General features: G+C 39.3%; 1 protein-coding gene across 3 annotated transcripts in view; it reads right to left on the bottom strand.

The window, feature by feature from the left end:
• Ripk2 (receptor interacting serine/threonine kinase 2) overlaps nucleotides 1-17,681 on the bottom strand; it is a 38,179-nt gene that overhangs the window by 13,612 nt on the left and 6,886 nt on the right. For 2 of the 3 annotated variants that reach the window (XM_021160356.2, XM_029476819.2), the window contains exons 3-5: nucleotides 16,086-16,241; nucleotides 12,996-13,153; nucleotides 639-688 (exon numbers count right to left, since the gene is read on the bottom strand). In XM_021160356.2, coding sequence (XP_021016015.1) covers nucleotides 639-688; nucleotides 12,996-13,153; nucleotides 16,086-16,241 — 364 coding nt within the window. The remainder of the gene's footprint in view (nucleotides 1-638; nucleotides 689-12,995; nucleotides 13,154-16,085; nucleotides 16,242-17,681) is intronic. The other variant, XM_029476818.2, reaches the window with a different exon arrangement.

Genomic DNA, 17,681 nt, shown 5'->3' with positions numbered 1-17,681 from the left:
GTTAAGGATATTCATGATATAACAAGTTCAACATTATAAACTTCAAAAAAAATGCCCCAATATTATCTGGGAATGGCAAAAGTTATTTTTCAATGTTTGTTGGTATTTATAGAAGGAGTAACAATTCAATTTTCACACAGAGTTTTATAGATATCATGATTTTGAAAATAGTAATAAAAACAGGTATGATGGCACATGCCTTTAATCTTAGCATTTGGGAGGCAGGGGCAGGCAAATATGTGAGTTCTAGGCCAGCTTGGTCTATAGTCTACATAGTTCCACCAGGAGAGCCAGAATTACATAGTGAGCCTCTGTCTCGAAGAAAATAAGTTCTCATTTTGCAAAGGAAAAAAATGAGGTCATGAAATTTTGTGGCTTGACCACAGAGTTAGTTATTGCTAGAATAAGAACTAGAATTTAAATTTTTCTGATCTTTAAGCAAGTACACTCTTCATAACTGATCCTTAATCTAGTATATTTTATAGTATGCAATAGATGCATAACTGATATACTGCTATGTTTGTACAGTGTAGTTTGTGTACAAAAACAATGGCTGGTATATTTAAAATCTGGTTAGGTTTAGACAGTTGAGACGTGTACCACCCACATGATGTCTTCTGGAATAAAAGTATACGTACCTTCAAAAGGCTGTTTTCTGGATAACACTTCCCACATGATAACTGCATAGCTGTTTAAGTGAGAAAGTTAAAAGTAAGCAAACTTTGTATACAAACTAGTATAGCATTATTTAAAAATCACACCATTTTTGAGGATGATAAGGTAAAGAATCACCAGATACAGTCAGGATGGTGAATGTTCATATATGCCTGAAATTGTCTTTAAAAATAATGAATTTTAATGAAGAATATAAAGTTTACATAATACTGGCCTAGTGCTGCTACTCACCAGGATAAATATTTGTGATAATTTATTCTAAACATTCAGATAAATGTACCCTTTAATATGATGTCCTTATTTTTCACACAAAGTAAAGAGCAATAACAGAAGACAGTCTTTTCATAGTGCAAGTATTTTCACAACAATTATAATTCAGTTGCAAATTGCCTAGTTAAGCTGAATAGAGTTTATATTTGGAATAAATGAGCAGAAAATAGAAATTCTGCAGTATCTTTAACTGAATTATGTGTTCAAAAACAATACGTGAACTTGATTAGATACCAACACAGTATCTTTGAGCAAAGTGAGGATTACAGAGAAAATCCCACCCAAATTAAGTAAAAATATTTCATTTTTCACCCCTAGGGAATACAGAGCTTGAACATAAAAACATAATTCAAGAAGCAAGTGATAAGTACATTGATATCAGTCTGTTCTCAAAACCCTGATATCAATAGGGGAGAAAATAAGGAACAGACAATAATCCAAGCCACAGAAAGGCAACCAACAAAAGTGCAGGAATTAGTGAGTATCTCTCAATAGTCTCTGTAGATATGAGAGGCCAAATCTTTTGGGTTCAGACTCCCATCTTAGAGAACCTGACCTAGGGATGATCTGAAGTTAACTAACAGGCTGGTACCTAGCACCAGTTTCCAGGCTATCCTCCAACAAGAACCTTGTCTAACACGAGTTTACAGGTTATTCCCAACAAAACCTGCATCTAGTACCAGTTTCCAGGTTGTTCCCCAACAAATCTGTGCCCCCAGATTATAAGTCCACCCCTGGCACTTCACTTCCTAACAACTAAAATCAGGAGGAAAGCAGATGTTAAGTTTACAGTTTGGAAGCCGGCGGTGGTGGCCCATGCCTTTAATCCCAGCACTTGGGAGGCAGAGGCAGGTGGATTTCTGAGTTCAAGGCCAGCATGGTCTACAGAAAGAGTTCCAGGACATCCAGGGCTACACAGAGAAACCCTGTCTCCAAAAACCAAAAAAAAAAAAAAAAAAAAAAAAAGTTTAGGCTTTGGCTCCCAGCACCAGTCAATATGCTAAAGGCCATAATGACCCCTCCCAATCAGATGTGTACCAGTCTAGATACCCCCTTTTTTTTTTGCCTCTATAAATGCTTGCCTAAAACTAGGCTCAGGGTTCCACCTTCTTGCTGTGTCAGGGTTGGTGGGGAGCCCAACCTCAAGCTTGAATAAAGAGACCCCAATGTGACTGCATCAGATTCAGCTCCTTGGTGGTCTTTTTGGGGTCCACAAATGTTTCCTGGCATAACAGATGAAAATGGCCTCAACTCACTAATAAAGAGGCAGAGTTGGCTGCATTAAGAAACAAGATCCTCTGCAACCCTATAGTTGGAACAACATGATGAACTAACCAGTACCCCGGAGCTCTTGTCTCTAGCTGCATATGTATCGAAAGATGGCCTAGTCGGCCATCACTGGAAAGAGAGGCCCATTGGACTTGCAAACTTTATATGCCCCAATATAGGGGAATGCCAGGGCCAAAAGAATGGGAATGGGAGGGTAGGGAAGTGGGGGGCGGTATGGGGGACTTTTGGGATAGCATTGGAAATGTAATTGAGGAAAATATGTAATAAAAAAAAAAGACTAGGGTATAAGTTAAAAAAAAAATAAAAAGAAACACCTCTAAAAAAAAAAAAAAGAAACAAGATCCTACTTCTGTTGTGTCTAGTAGTCAGGCCTTATTGGTAGAATAAAACAATTATCCAAACAAGCTGAGCAGTTATTCTGAAGAAAAAGCCAACCTCCAACCACAATTAGTCAGAAGAGACGAGGAAGATTATCACACATTAAGAAGTAACAGGGGCTTGAGAGATAGCTCAGTGGTCAAGAGCACTGACCACTCTTCCAGAGGACCAGGGTTCAATTCCCAGCTCACAACATTCTTTAATTCCAGTTCTAGGATATCTGACATGCTTACACAGACATAAATGCAGCCAAAACATCAAGGCACATAAAATAAAAATAAATAAATCTAAAATAAAAAAGAAATCTTTTAACAAAAGAGAAGTAAGAACTGTAACTAGAAATCAAAACATGGGAGAAAGGGTACAGAAACTATACAAATACCTAGAGACTGAAGAATGAACTCTTGGGTCATTCCAGAAACCAGAGGGAAAATTTAAAAGTTCCTAGAATCAAATGAAAGTGAAAGTCTCCCAATCAAAAAAATCCGAGGACCAGATGGTTTTAGTGTGGAATTCTATCAGATCTTCAAAGAAGACCTAATACCAATACTCTTCAAACTATTCCACAAAATAGAAACAGAAGGAACACTACCCAATTCATTATATGAAGCCACAGTTACGCTTGTACCAAAACCACACAAAGATGCAACAAAGAAAGAGAACTTCAGACCAATTTCCCTTATGAATATCGATGCAAAAATACTCAATAAAATTCTTGCAAATGGAATCCAAGAACATATCAAAACGATCATCCATCACAATCAAGTAGGCTTCATCCAAGGGATGCAGGGATGGTTCAATATATGGTAATTCACTCATAAACAATCTCAAAGAAAAAAAAAACCCACATGATTATTTCATTAGATGATGAGATGAATTTGACAAAATTCTATACCCCTTCATGATAAAAGTCTTGGAAAGATCAGGAATTCAAGGCCCATACCTAACATAATAAAAGCAATATACAGCAAATAAGTAGCCAACATCAAACTAAATGGAGAGAAACTTGAAGCAATCCCACTAAAATCAGGGACTGCCCACTCTTCCACTACCTACTCAATATAGTACTCAGAATCCTAGCCAAAAACAATTAGACAACAAAAGGAGGTCAAAGGGATATAAATTTAAAAGGAAGAAGTCAAAGTATCACTATTTGCAGATGATATGATAGTATACTTAAGTGATCCCAAAAGTTCCACCAAGGAGCTCCTAAAGCTGATAAACAACTTTAGCAAAGTGACTAGATATAAAATTTACTCAAACAAATCAGTAGCTTTTATATACTCAAAGGATACAGAGGCTGAGAAAGAAATTAGGTAAACAACACCCTTCACAATAGTCACAAATAATATAAAATACCTTGGTGTGACTCTAACCAAGCAAGTGAAAGATCTGTATGACAAGAACTTCAAGTCTCTAAAGAAAGAAATCAAAGATCTCAGAAGATGGAAAGATCTCCGATGCTCATGGATTGGCAGGATTAATTCAGTAAAAATGGCCATCTTGCCGAAAGCTAAAGCAATCTACAGATTCAGTGCAATCCCCATCAAAATTCTAACTCAATTCTTCATAGAGTTAAAAAGGGCAATTTGCAAATTCATACCCAACCCGGGGACCCATCCCATAATCAGCCACCAAACCCAGACACTATTGCACAATGCCAGAAAGATTTTGCTGAAGGGACCCTGTTCATAGCTGTCTCGTATGAAGCTATGCCAGTGCCTGGCAAATACAGAAGTGGATGCTCACAGTCATTTATAAGATGGAACACAAGAGCCCCAATGGAGAAGCTAGAGAAAGTACCCAAGGAGCTGAAGGGGTCTGCAATCCTATAGGTGGAACACAATATGAACTAACCAGTACCCCCAGAGCTCGTGTCTCTAGCTGCATATGTAGCAGAAGATGGCCTAGTTGGCCATCACTGGGAAGAGAGGCCCCTTGGTATTGCAAACTTTATATGCCCCAATACAGGGGAATGCCAAGGCCAAGAAGTGGGAGTGAGTGGGTAGGGGAGCAGGGTGGAGGGAGGGTATAGGGAACTTTCGGGATAGCATTTGAAATGTATACAAAGAAAATATCTAATAAAAATAAATAAATAAATAAATAAATAAATAAATAAATAAATAATTTAAAAGAAAAAGAATGGAATAACTAAAAACCCAGGATAGCAAAAACTATTCTCAACAATAAAGAACTTCTGGAGAATCACCATCCCTGACCTCAAGCTGTATTATAGAGCAATAGTGATAAAAGCTGTATGGTACAGAAACAGGCAGGTAGATCAATGGAATGTAATTGAAGACCTAGAAATGAACCCACACACCTATGGTCACTTAATCTTTGACAAAGGAGCTAAAACCATCCAGTGGGGGGAAAAAAGACAGCATTTTCAACAAATGGTGCTGGCACAACTGGTGGTTAGCATGTAGAAGAATGCAAATCGATCCATTCTTATCTCCTTGTACTAAGGTCAAGTCTAAGTGCACCAAAACCACATAAAACCAGATACACTGAAACTAATAGAAAAGAAAGTGAGAAAGAGCATCAAACACATGTGCACAGGAGAAATTTTCTGAACAGACACACCAAAGGCTTATGCTCTAAGATCAACAATAGACAAATGAGACCTCATAAAATTGCAAAGCTTCTGTAAGGGAAAGGACACTGACAATAGGGCAAAACAGCAACCAACAGATTGGGAAAAGATCTTTATCTATCCTACATTCGATAGAGGGCTAATATCTAATATATACAAAGAACAAAAGAAGTTAGACTCCAGAGTATCAAATAACCTCATTAAAAAATGGGGTATAGAGTTAACCAAAGAATTTTCAATGGAGGAATATCGAATGGCTGAGAAACACCTAAAGAAATGTTCAACATCCTTAGTCATCAGGGAATTGCAAATCAAAACAACCTTGAGATTCCACCTCACACCAGTCTGAATGGCTAAGATCAAAAACCCATGTGACAGCAGATGTTGGTGAGGATGTGGAGAAAGAGGAACACTTCTCCCTTGCTGGTGGGATTGCAAGCTTGCACAACTACTCTGAAAATCAATCTGGCAGTTCCTCAGAAAATTGGACATAGTACTACCTGAGGACCCAGCTCTACCACTCCGGGGCATATAGCCAAAAGATGATCCCACATGTAATAAGGACACATGCTCCCCTATGTTCATAGCAGCCTTATAATAGCCAGAATCTGGAAAGAACCCAGATGTCCCTCAACAGAAGAATGGATACAGAAAATGTGGTACATTTACACAATGGAGTACTACTCAGCTATTAAAAACAATGTCTTCATGAAATTCTTAGGCAAATGGATAGAACTTGAAAATATCATCCTGAGTGAGGTAACCCAGTCACAAAAGAACACACATTACATACACTCATAGAGAAGTGAATATTAGCCCAAAAGATTGGAATACCCAAGATACAATTCACAGAAGACATGAAGCTCAAGAAGAAGGAAGACCAAAGTGTGGGTGCCTCAATCCTTCTTAGAAGGGGGAACAAAATACTCCCAGGAGCAAATACAAAGTGTGAAGCAGAGACTGAAGGAAAGATCATCCAGAGACTGCCCCACCTGGGGATCCATCCCATATATAGTCACCAAACCCAGACACTATTGCAGATGCCAAGAAGTGTATGTTGACAGGAGTCTGATATAGCTATCTCCTGAGAGGCTCAGCCAGAGCCTGACAATACAGAGGTGTATGCTCACAGGCAACCATTAAACTGAGCACAAAGTCCCCAATGGAGGAGTTAGAGAAAGGACCAAAGGAGCTGAAAGGGTTTGCAACTCCATAGGAAGAACAACAGTATCAACTAACCAGACCCTCTAGAGCTCTAGGGACTAAATCACCAATCAATGAGTACACAGGGAGGGACTGATGGCTCCAGGCACATATGTAGCAGAGGATGGCCTTGTAGGCCATTAATGGGAGGAGAGGCCCTTGGTTCTGTGAAGGCTAGATGGATGACCTAGTGTAGGGCTAGGTGATGGTGGGGAGGTGGCATTGGGTGCATGGGGAAACACTTTCATAGAATCAGGGGGAGGGGGAGATGGGGTAAGGGGTTGGGGCGGGATAACATTTGAAATGTAAATAAAGAAAATTTCCAATTAAAAAAAAAGCAAGTGAAAGCACAACTTACAAGGTAGGTATAAGAGGAACATTTGTAGCTATGAGTATTATCTTTTGTAACAAGGTGAGAAAAGAAGCCAGGGATATGTTTGGCGGAGGTGCAGTATGGTGCAGGGGACAGTGGTCCCTCTGCAGGCCCATGCTGAGGCCTCTCTTCCCCCTGAGGTACCAGTCACAGGATGGTGTGTTACAGAATGGAATTTATTTAGGACATAGGGAGGGGAGTTGAGGAAGGAGAGGGAGAGAGAGAGAGAGAGGGAGAGGGAGAGGGAGAGGGAGAGACACTGACAGAGACAGACAAGTAGAGACTGGCCATGAGCATGTGGAAAGACAGGAGGGAGGGAGGGGAAGGGGGAGAGGGGGTAAGAGGGTAAGGGAGCAAGAGAAGAGAGCAAGAGAGAGGAGGGTGCCAGCAGCCCCTTTTATAGTGAGTCAGGCACAGCTGGCTGTTGCCAGGTACCTGTGGGGCGGAGCCTAAATAAAATGCCAACAAGCAGTGCTTTAAAAACAAGAAAGAATTTGCAAATTGCCCTTTCTAATTCCTTGAAGAATTGAGTTGGAATTTTGATGGGGATTGCATTGAATCTGTAGATTGCTTTTGGCAAGATAGCCATTTTTACTATATTGATCCTGCCAATCCATGAGCATGGGAGATCTTTCCATCTTCTGAGATCTTCCTTGATTTCTTTCTTCAGAGACTTGAAGTTCTTATCATAGAGATCTTTCACTTCCTTAGAAGACACGCCAAGTTATTTTATATTATTTGTGACTATTGTGAACGGTGTTGTTTTCCTAATTTCTTTCTCATCCTGTTTATCCCTTGTGTAGAGAAAGACCATTGACTTATTTGAGTTAATTTTATATCCAGCTACTTCACTGAAGCTGTTTATCAAGTTTAGGAGTTCTCTGGTGGAATTTTTAGGGTCACTTATATATACAATCATATCATCTGCAAATAGTGATATTTTGACTTCTTCTTTTCCAATTTGTATCCCCTTGATCTCCTTTTGTTGTCTAATTGCTCTGGCTAGGACTTCAAGTACAATGTTGAATAGGTAGGGAGAGAGTGGGCAGCCTTGTCTAGTCCCTGATTTTAGTGGGATTGCATCCAGCTTCTCACCATTTACTTTGATGTTGGCTACTGGTTTGCTGTAGAGTGCTTTTATTATGTTTAGGTATGGGCTTTGAATTCCTGATCTTTCCAGGACTTTTATCATGAATAGGTGTTGGATTTTGTCAAATGCTTTTTCAGCATCTAAAGAGATGATCATGTAGTTTTTGTCTTTGAGTTTGCTTATGTAGTGAATTACATTGACAGATTTCCATATATTAAACCATCCCTGCATCCCAAGAATGTAGCCTACTTGATCATGATGGATGATTGTTTTGATGTGTTCTTGGATTCGGTTAGCGAGAATTTTATTGAGTATTTTTGCATAGGTATTCATAAGGGAAATTGTTCTGAAGTTCTCCATCTTTGTTGGGTCTTTATGCAAATTTATCTGGAATAACAAAAAACCTAGGATAGCAAAAACTATTTTCAATGATAAAAGAAACCCTGGTGGAATCACCATCCCTGAACTAAAGCTTTACTACAGAGCAATTGTGATTAAAAACTGCATGGTATTGGTACAGCGACAGACAGGTAGATCAATGAAATAGAATTGAAGACCCAGGAATGAACCCACACACCTATGGTTACTTGATCTTTGACAAGGGAGCTAAAACCATCCAGTGGAAGAACGACAGCATTTTCAACAAATGGTGCTGGCACAACTGGTGGTTATCATGTAGAAGAATGAAAATTGATCCATTCTTATCTCCTTTTACAAAGCTCAAGTCTAAGTGGATCAAGGAACTCCACATAAAACCAGAGACACTGAAACTTATAGAGGACAAAGTGGGGAAAAGCCTTGAAGATATGGGCACAGAGGAAAAACTCCTGAACAGAACAGCAATGGCTTGTGCTGTAAGATCGAGAATTGACAAATGGGACCTCAAAAAATTGCAAAGCTTCTGTAAGGCAACAGAGAGTGTCAATACGACAAAAAGGCCACCAACAGATTGGGAAAGGATCTTTACCTATCCTAAATCAGATAGGGGACTGATACCCATATATATACAAAGAACTCAAGAAGCTGGACTTTAGAAAATCAAATAAAGATATTAAAATATGAGGTACAGAGCTAAACAAAGAATTCTCAACTGAGGAATACCAAATGGCTGAGAAGCATCTGAAAAAATGTTCAATATCCTTAATCATCAGGCAAATGCAAATCAAAACAACCCTGAGATTCCACCTCACACCAGTCAGAATGGGTAAGATAAAAAAATTCAGGTGACAGCAGATGCTGGCGAGGATGTGGAGAAAGAGGAACACTCCTCCATTGTTGGTGGGATTGCAAGTTTGTACAACCACTCTGGAAGTCAGTCTGGCAGTTCCTCAGAAAATTGGACATAGTACTACCAGAGGATCCAGCAATATCTCTTCTGGGCAGAAGGAGAAGATACCCAGAAGATGTTCCAACTTGTAATAAGGACACATGCTCCACTATGTTCATAGCAGCTGTATTTATAATAGCCAGAAGCTGGAAAAACCCAGTTGTCCCTCAACAGAGGAATGGATACAGAAAATGTGGTACATTTACACAATGAAGTAGCACTCAGCTATTAAAAACAATGAATTGATGAAATTCTTAGGCAAATGGATGCATCTGTAGGATATTATCCTGAGTGAGGTAACCCAATCACAAAAGAATACACATGTTATGCAGTCACTGATAAGTGAATATTAGCCCAGAAACTTAAGACTACCCAAGATACAATTTGTAAAACACATAAAACTCAAGAAGAAGGAAGACCAAAGTGTGGATACTTTGTTCCTTCTTAGAATGGGGAACAAAATACCCATGGAAGGAGTTATAAAGACAAAGTTCGGAGCTAAGATGGAAGGAAAGACCATCCAGAGACTGCCCCACCTGGGGATCCATCCCATAAACAACCACCAAACCCAGACACTATGGCATATGCCAGAAAGATTTTCTTTCAGGACCCCGACATAGCTCTCTCTTGTGAGTCTATGCCAGTGCCTGGCAAATATAGAAGTGGATGATCACAGTCATCTATTGGATGGAACACAAGACCCCTAATGAAGGAGCTAAAGAAAGTACCTATGGAGCTAAAGGTGTCTGTAACCCTATAGGAGGAACAACAAACTAACCAGTACCCTCCAGATCTGTGTCTCTAGTTGCATATGTAGAGGAAGATGGTCTAATCAGCCATCAATGGGAGGAGAGGTCCTTGGTATTGTGAAGATCATATGCCCCAGTACAGCGGAATGCCAGGGCCAGGAAGTGGGAGTGGGTGGGTTGGGGAGCAGGACGGGGGGAGGGTATGGGGGGCTTTTTGGATAGCATTTAAAATGTAAATAAAGAAAATATCGAATAAAAATTTTGCAAAAAAAGGGAAAGATCTCAAATAATAAGGTAACAAAGATCATGGCAGAATTTAATGAAATTGAGACCACAACTATATATATTTTTGTTGTGAGTCCAGCCAGCTAAGTCATCTCTCCAGTCCGAGAGTTATATATTAAAAGAGTTCTCTAAAAACAAATAAGATGGTCAAACTTTTAGCTAAATAGTCAAGACATGAAGGCCAAAATTAGTAAAATTAGAGATGAAAAGGGGAAGCTAGTTTTTATTTTCAATAATATCCAAAGACTCATTAGCAAATACTTTGAAAATTCATTTTAAAAAAACTGGAAAATCCAAAAGAAATGGTAAATTAGATAAATACCACCAACCAAAATTAAATCAAGATATGTTCACACACAAACACATGCACACAAGCACACAAGCATATACTAGCAATCACTGATAGCTATGTTACAGTAACGTTTCCTAACAAGGAAAATCTCAGGGCCAGATGAATTTGTTTTCAAATTCTATCAAGCTTTTTGATGGAGGAAGGCGCAGCCCATCGTTGGGGCCATTCCTGGGCTGCTGATCATTGGTTCTATAAGAGAGCAGGCTGAGTAAGTCATGGAGAAGCAAGCCAATAGGCAGCACCCCCCCCCCCATGGCCCCTGTATCAGCTCCTGTCTCAGGGTTCTCAACGTGTTTAGTTGCTGTCCTAAATTCCTTTAATGTTAGACTATGATGTGGAAGTATAAGACAAATAAACCCTTTGCTGCCCAGCTTGCATTTGGTCAGTGTTTCTTTCATCGCAGCAATAGAAATCTTAATTAAGACAAATGGAAAGCAAAGCAGCACTACTAAACTCATTCTATGAAGCAAAGTGTGTTGGCCTAATGCTGCTTGTATTCTAATGCTAATTTGGGGTCTCCAAGGTAGGTTAACCCAAAGAAGAGAGAGTTCATATATAAGAAACTGTGTGACATTCCCCAGTTAATTGTGATTGGTAAAGAAAGATGCCAACAGCCAATAGCTTGGCAGAAGAGAAATGGTGGGGTTGGGGTTTCACAGGCTTGTAGAGAGGGCCAAGAGGAGGGAAGGAGGAGGAAGAAGTTGTGTTGCCATGGGCCATGGAATAATTGAAGAACAAGCAGGAGAGAAGAGGGGATGGCTGCCATGGATTAAGAGAGAGGAGAGTGTGGCCCTGAGGGGTCCCAAACTAGAGTTAAGAGCTGCCAAGATGAACCATAGTAAGTAATAATTAGGGGTTATTGTTAGGAAAGTAGATTCTAATAGCATGGAGGATAGGCAACTCCCCAGCTATTATGCCGGATAAAGCATATTATAAATATAAAGGCTGTGTGTGTGTGTGTGTGTGTGTTTGGGAAACCAATAACTAAAGGCAGGGTAGAAACCCTGGGCCAGAATTTTTAATATTTTTTACTACAATATTGCACTGATACCAAAACTGGACAGGGAAACAACAGAAAAAGGAAACCAGGGTTCAGTTCCCTCAATGAACATATGTGCAAAAGTTCTCAATAAAATTCTTGCAAATCAAGTTAAAAGACACATTAAAGAGCTCATCCTCCACAGTCGCCCTGGCATCATCTCAGGTATGCAAGGTTGGGTTAATACCTGCAAGTCAGGAAGTGTAGTTCCTGCACATGAATAGACACAACGACAGGAACCACAGGATCATCTCAATACAGGGAAAACCCAACCGACCAACCAAACTAACCTAATCCAACCCCAGCGGTCTGTCTTTAGAGTCACACCAGTGTTTGGGAAGTCTTGGCTAGATTATGCAGGCTTCATGTAGCGGAAATCAATTCTTTCTGTTGCTCCTTTCTCAGCAGCTGATCTTAATGAGTTAAGGAACAGTCAAGGAGGTATTTTTTTAATAGGACATTATGAATGTATACTAAGTGCTCACTCACATGAATTGGTTGCCACTGGATTTAAGAAGAAGTAGTAAGCAAATCTTTTCTTGTTGTGGGGCCACATTTGGAATATAAATACGTAAAATAATTTAAAATAATAAAAAAAGAAAATCTTTTCTTGATAAAAAGGTATATAAACTGATTATATAACTTTCTAGTCAAGACATACTACTTACTACTAAAAGCAATTTCATTTTACTGGTAATTACTTATTAAAGATAGAAAAAGTTGTTTGATAAGTTTAGGAAGCCTGACTTTACATTCATTGGCAGGTTAAAGAGACATGTGAATTACACTTGGGGTAAAAGCTCCCTTACTCTAATACTGTGCATAATAAATTACCATCCTCCTTTTCTCTGGTCAAAGAAGCAATATTAAAAACCATGAATTATGCTTAACACTATACTGTGAGGTTATAAGTAGCTGTAAATGAGACATGAAACCACACTTCTATTAGATACATTAATTCACTGTATAAAGGATCCATCCATATATAAATATTATGGCTGATTTAAACAAAAAAACATGCTTAACAGGTTCAAAACTTTGCTTATTTCTCTTTAAAAAAGTATGTGATATGTAAGTACCAATGACTAAACATTATGGACTGCTGTTAACCTATGCTTTCCTAAGTCACTTAAGCTAAAAACCTTTGGCCTTGTTACATGTTCCTAGGACAAAGTAAAAGCCTTCATATTTTTAAATGTTGAAACTGCTTAAGGTTAAAGGGTTTAATTTGAAAAATATCAACTATTGTGGATGCTAATTTATTTTTAATTATAAGTTCTTAGAAGAAAATCTCACTATAAAATATAGCTGGAAAATTCTGGCTTATTAACCTTACGTTTCTACTGAAACAATAATAATACCCTGTACCTGTATATATCATGCTTCACACTGGCCCTTGATTTCTGTCCTGGTTCATAGTTCTCAGGTGGCATATAGATGATTGTTCCTCCTTCGGGTGCAGATTTGTAACTTCGTGATTGAGAGAGTGACATCATGCGCCATTTTGATAAACCAAAATCTGCAATCTGTAAGTGGCGTTAAATTAAAATAATTAGTTTTCTAAAAAATGTTCAAGAATCAACTGCTGTTGTTTTCATATACTGTATTTATAATGTCTAGAATAGCCCCAAAAGTGATATACTATTAATACTCCAACCTTTTACCAAATTAAATACTATAGTGCTAGTACCAATAACCGCACATGTACTATATACACTAACCGCACATGTACTATATACACTAGTAAGGTTCGTAGCAGGATATGACACATAGTAAGGGGAACTGCTGGTTCAGCAGGTGACTAAGTATATGAACTCAATATTGGTTTTTATGGCAAGCAGCTTTAAGGGAGGCTTTCCAACGCCCTACCATTGACTCGTCCTCCCCATACGCCATGCGCATGGCTTACAAATGACGTCTATGTGGTCCCTAGTAAGTCTTTTTATTAAATTTATTCATTTGTGTATGATGTGTATATGTGTGGCCATGGAAGGCCAGGGGACAGCTCAGGAGCCTGTTCTCTCTTTCCATTATAAGGGTTCTAGGGATGGAACTTCTGTCATGAGGCCTAACACTTGTGTAGTTGAGACAGTTTGACAGCTCAGGTTCTTATGGTATTATTCTTGTTCTAAAAGTGGTGTTGTTAAATGTTAAAATAAGTAAAATCTTGTAATAGTAAAAGTCACCATTATATGCTTTATGCTCCCTATTAAGGGTCCCTTTGGATGGCTACATATCACATATGTGTGTGCCCCTAAGAATGCACAGCTAAGGAACTGACCAATGGTAAACATTTTTTTTTTTTTTAGTATGCCTTTTACAGCTTTATTTTGGTTGTAATCTTTGAATATTTTTAATATTTAAGGTCATTTTTCTGACTCTATGCTTTGGAAATAGGCATAAGAATACTGAGTTGCATTACGTATTAACGACTCAGAAATTACTCCTTATTTCTGTTCCCCTACTTTATTCAGGGTTACAGTACACCTTGTCCTTTACACAAAAACAGGTTCGAAACAAACATGAGATTTCAGTATAAAAGCAAAATAGTAAGAAACCTAACATAGAGGAAAATGGCCAGTACCTAGAGATTAAAGAACAGCCCTTAAAAGGGACAGCAGAAGCATGGTGCATAAGGGAAGAGAGTGATAAACTGGATAAATGTTCAGGTCTTTCTTGGCTACCGACTTTGATAAAGGATTAAAAATAGGCCTAGGAAATGGCTCAGTGGTAAAGTACTGCCGGGCAAACATGTCTAATGTCTCAGAGCCCACATAAAAATTCTAGGTGTGGCAGGGTACACCTGCAATCTAAGCAGTGGGGAACTGGAGACTGGAGGATCCTGTCACTAGCCATCCAGAATAGCCAATGATCACACACACACACACACACACACACACACACACACACACTCCATGATTCAGTACACACAAACGCACATATAACAATACAAGCTGTGGAGAAGTATTTGAAAGAAATATTTGAAAATTATTATCTGATGAATGAAGGACTTATTCAAAATATATACAGGGTTCTTTAAACTGAGTGGTTAAAAATGAAACAGTTAGGAAATGGGCTCATGAAGAAGCTTTTCATGGAAAAGGCTACATGGGTGACACGGAAGCACACCAGAAGGTTCAAAATCTCCAATCCCTGTCCAATTTCTGGTCTGGAAGCTGTATTCTAATTATGCAGGGAAACTGGGTAGTGGGTACATGGGACCATGTTGTATAATAACATCCTATGACTCTACACTAATTTTAAAACAGAAAAGAACAAAAGGTAAAAACATTTTTGACAATTTTAGCTAACACAGCGAATTGCTATTTTGTACCAAATTCTCTCTCTGAAGCTTAAGAATAACTGAGACTCAATGCCCAGTGTAGGGGAATGCCAAGGTGGAGAGGCAGGAATGGGTGGGTGGGTAAAGGAATACCCTCATAGAAGCAAGGGGAGGGGGATGGGATAGAGGGTTCTGGGGGGGGGGGACCAGGAAAGGGGATAACAGTTGAAATACAAATAAAGAAAATATCCAATCAAAAAAAATTAAAAAAAAAAAAAAAGAATAACCAGGCGTGTTGATGGTGGTGGTAGTACACACCTTTAATCCCAGTTCTTGGAAGGCAGAGGTAGGAGATTCCTGTGAGTTCCATGCCAACCAGGGATATACAGTGAGACCCTGTCTCATACAAACTGCAGAACAGAGTGGGGGAGTGGGATGGGAATAGCTGGTGGCTGAGGGGCCTCAGATGGCGGTGAGATCAGAGAGACAGCTTGTTTAATGGGGAAAACAAAGGCTATGTAAACCTTGGGAGGTGATTAGGGACTCTGGGGTTAGGGTACGTCATTGGCCAGGGCCAGGGCATTGGGGATGCCTCATTTGCATAGGGAGGAATTCCAGGTTCAGCTAGAGATGGTGTTATAAGGAAGAGGAAGTTTAACCTGGCTACAGGGCTACAGGACCTCCTCTGGTGGTACAAACGTGGAGAGCTCACAGAGCTATGTGTGCTGGGACATGCAGCCTACCCCCACCCTATCCCCAATCTCATTCCACGGTTCCCCTGGGTCCAAAACAAACCAACAATAATAACTGAACTCAAGAAAGGGGCTGAAGTATAGAGAGCTGAGGACCACCTGAGTGAAGGAATGACTCTTGCTGACAAAGAGCCATGAACATGTTAAGAACCCCCAATGCCTCAGACCCATAGGAATGCAAAACCCCTGGTCCCACTGCAAAGTTGGCAGTTTGTACAAACCAGGAACTAGAGCTTCCTCCTCCTGGATCTTTACAGCCTACACTGCTTCATTCCTTCACATACCCAGTCAGGTTTCCTACCCCAAGCCACAGGGAGGTGGTACTGAAGACAGAAATTAAGATACTACTAAAAAGCTTTTTCAGAATTATTAAGAAAAAGACCCAGAGAAACTGTCCCCGCCCCCTCAACCCCAAATAGTTACCTTAACATGAAATTCATTATCCAACAAGATATTCTGAGTCTTTAGGTCATGATGAAGCAGAGGGGGGTTCATATTGTGCAGGTAATTTACACCAAGAGCAATTTCATGCAGGATGCGGAATCTCAATGGCCATGCAATATCAGGATATTCAGTTTTCTTTGTATGGGTGAAAGAAATAAAAAGTACTACCTTAGTTTAACAGTTAAAAATTAAGAAACCCACCAGGAAAGAGATTACAAACTAAGATGAAACACACACTCAATTCTATAGCATAGTATCAATACTATGATACTGTTTAATATTCTTCCCCCCTTTTTTCTTTTCTTTTATTGGATATTTTCTTTATTTACATTTCAAATGTTATCGCCTCTCCTGGTTTTGCCTTCTCAACCCTCCTATCCCATCCCCCCTCTCCTTGCTTCTATAAGGGTGCTCCCCCACCCACCCACCTACCCACTCCCACCTCGCATTCCCCTACACTGGGGCATGGAGCCTTCACAGGATCAAGGGCCTTTCCTCCCATTGATGTCTGACAAGACCATCCTCTGTTACATATGCGGCTGGAACCATGGGTCCCTCCATGTGCATGTGTACTCTTTGGTTGGTCGTTTAGTCCTTGGGAACTCTGGGGATCTGGTTGGTTGATATTGTTACTCTTCCTATGAGGCTGAAAACCCCTTCAGCTCCTTGGGTCCTTTCTCTAACTCCTCCATTCTGTTTAATTGTCTTATATTTTAGGTTTAGGAGTTGTTTATGATAACTTCAGCAGTGGTATTTCTCTTCTTATATTGGCCATGCAATTGCACGAGATTACCGTCTTGTTCTTTAGCAGAAATAGCTCTGTTATTTGTATGTTTATACAGCCAGACACATGTATTTATAGTCCCATCCCATCCACTGCCCAGTTCCATGGCTTCATGTAATCACTTATACCCATAAGCACATGCACATAGAGAATATACACACACACACACATACACATATATATACATATATATACATACATATACACAAATACATACATATATATACATACACACATATATATGTATATATACTTGCTTCTGACATGCCAAACCATTCATTCAAAATTTTAACTTTTTTATACTAATTTAAAACTATAATTGTCACTATAATCTCTACATCAATTAAAAATTGACAGTATTTATTTGAAGTGTCAATATGTCATATCTGAAAAAATTAATTTGTTACTATAGTTGTGTGTGTGTGTGTGTGTGTGTGTGTGAAGGGGTATGTGTGACAGAGTGTGTGTGTGGGGTCAGAGGGCAACACCCTGAAGTGAGTCCTTTGCCTCCACCTTTGGGCTCAGCCTCAGGTCAAGGTTGTCTTGCTGGTGGCAGGTGTCTGTACCTTCTGTGTCACTCCACTCATCTGGATCTCATACTTTTCATTATACAACGTATTGACCTTACCTCTTGAAACATTAACTTTTGAGAAGTTTCCTTTTGTGAAATCAAAGACCACTTTTGTTTCTAAACCTTTATCTACCTGAATTCCTTTAAAATAATTGTTTCTGAATAAATTAAGTTAAGGCAGTTTCCCAGGAGAATGTGTACCCTCAGAAGAATCCAACAC

This window comes from Mus caroli, unplaced genomic scaffold (genome assembly GCF_978045245.1).
Source record: "Mus caroli unplaced genomic scaffold, Mus_caroli_1 scaffold_6, whole genome shotgun sequence".
In the NCBI taxonomy this organism is placed as follows: domain Eukaryota; kingdom Metazoa; phylum Chordata; class Mammalia; order Rodentia; family Muridae; genus Mus; species Mus caroli.
The sequence above is the reverse complement of the archived record's forward strand: the minus strand, read 5'-3'. Positions and strand labels throughout refer to the sequence as shown.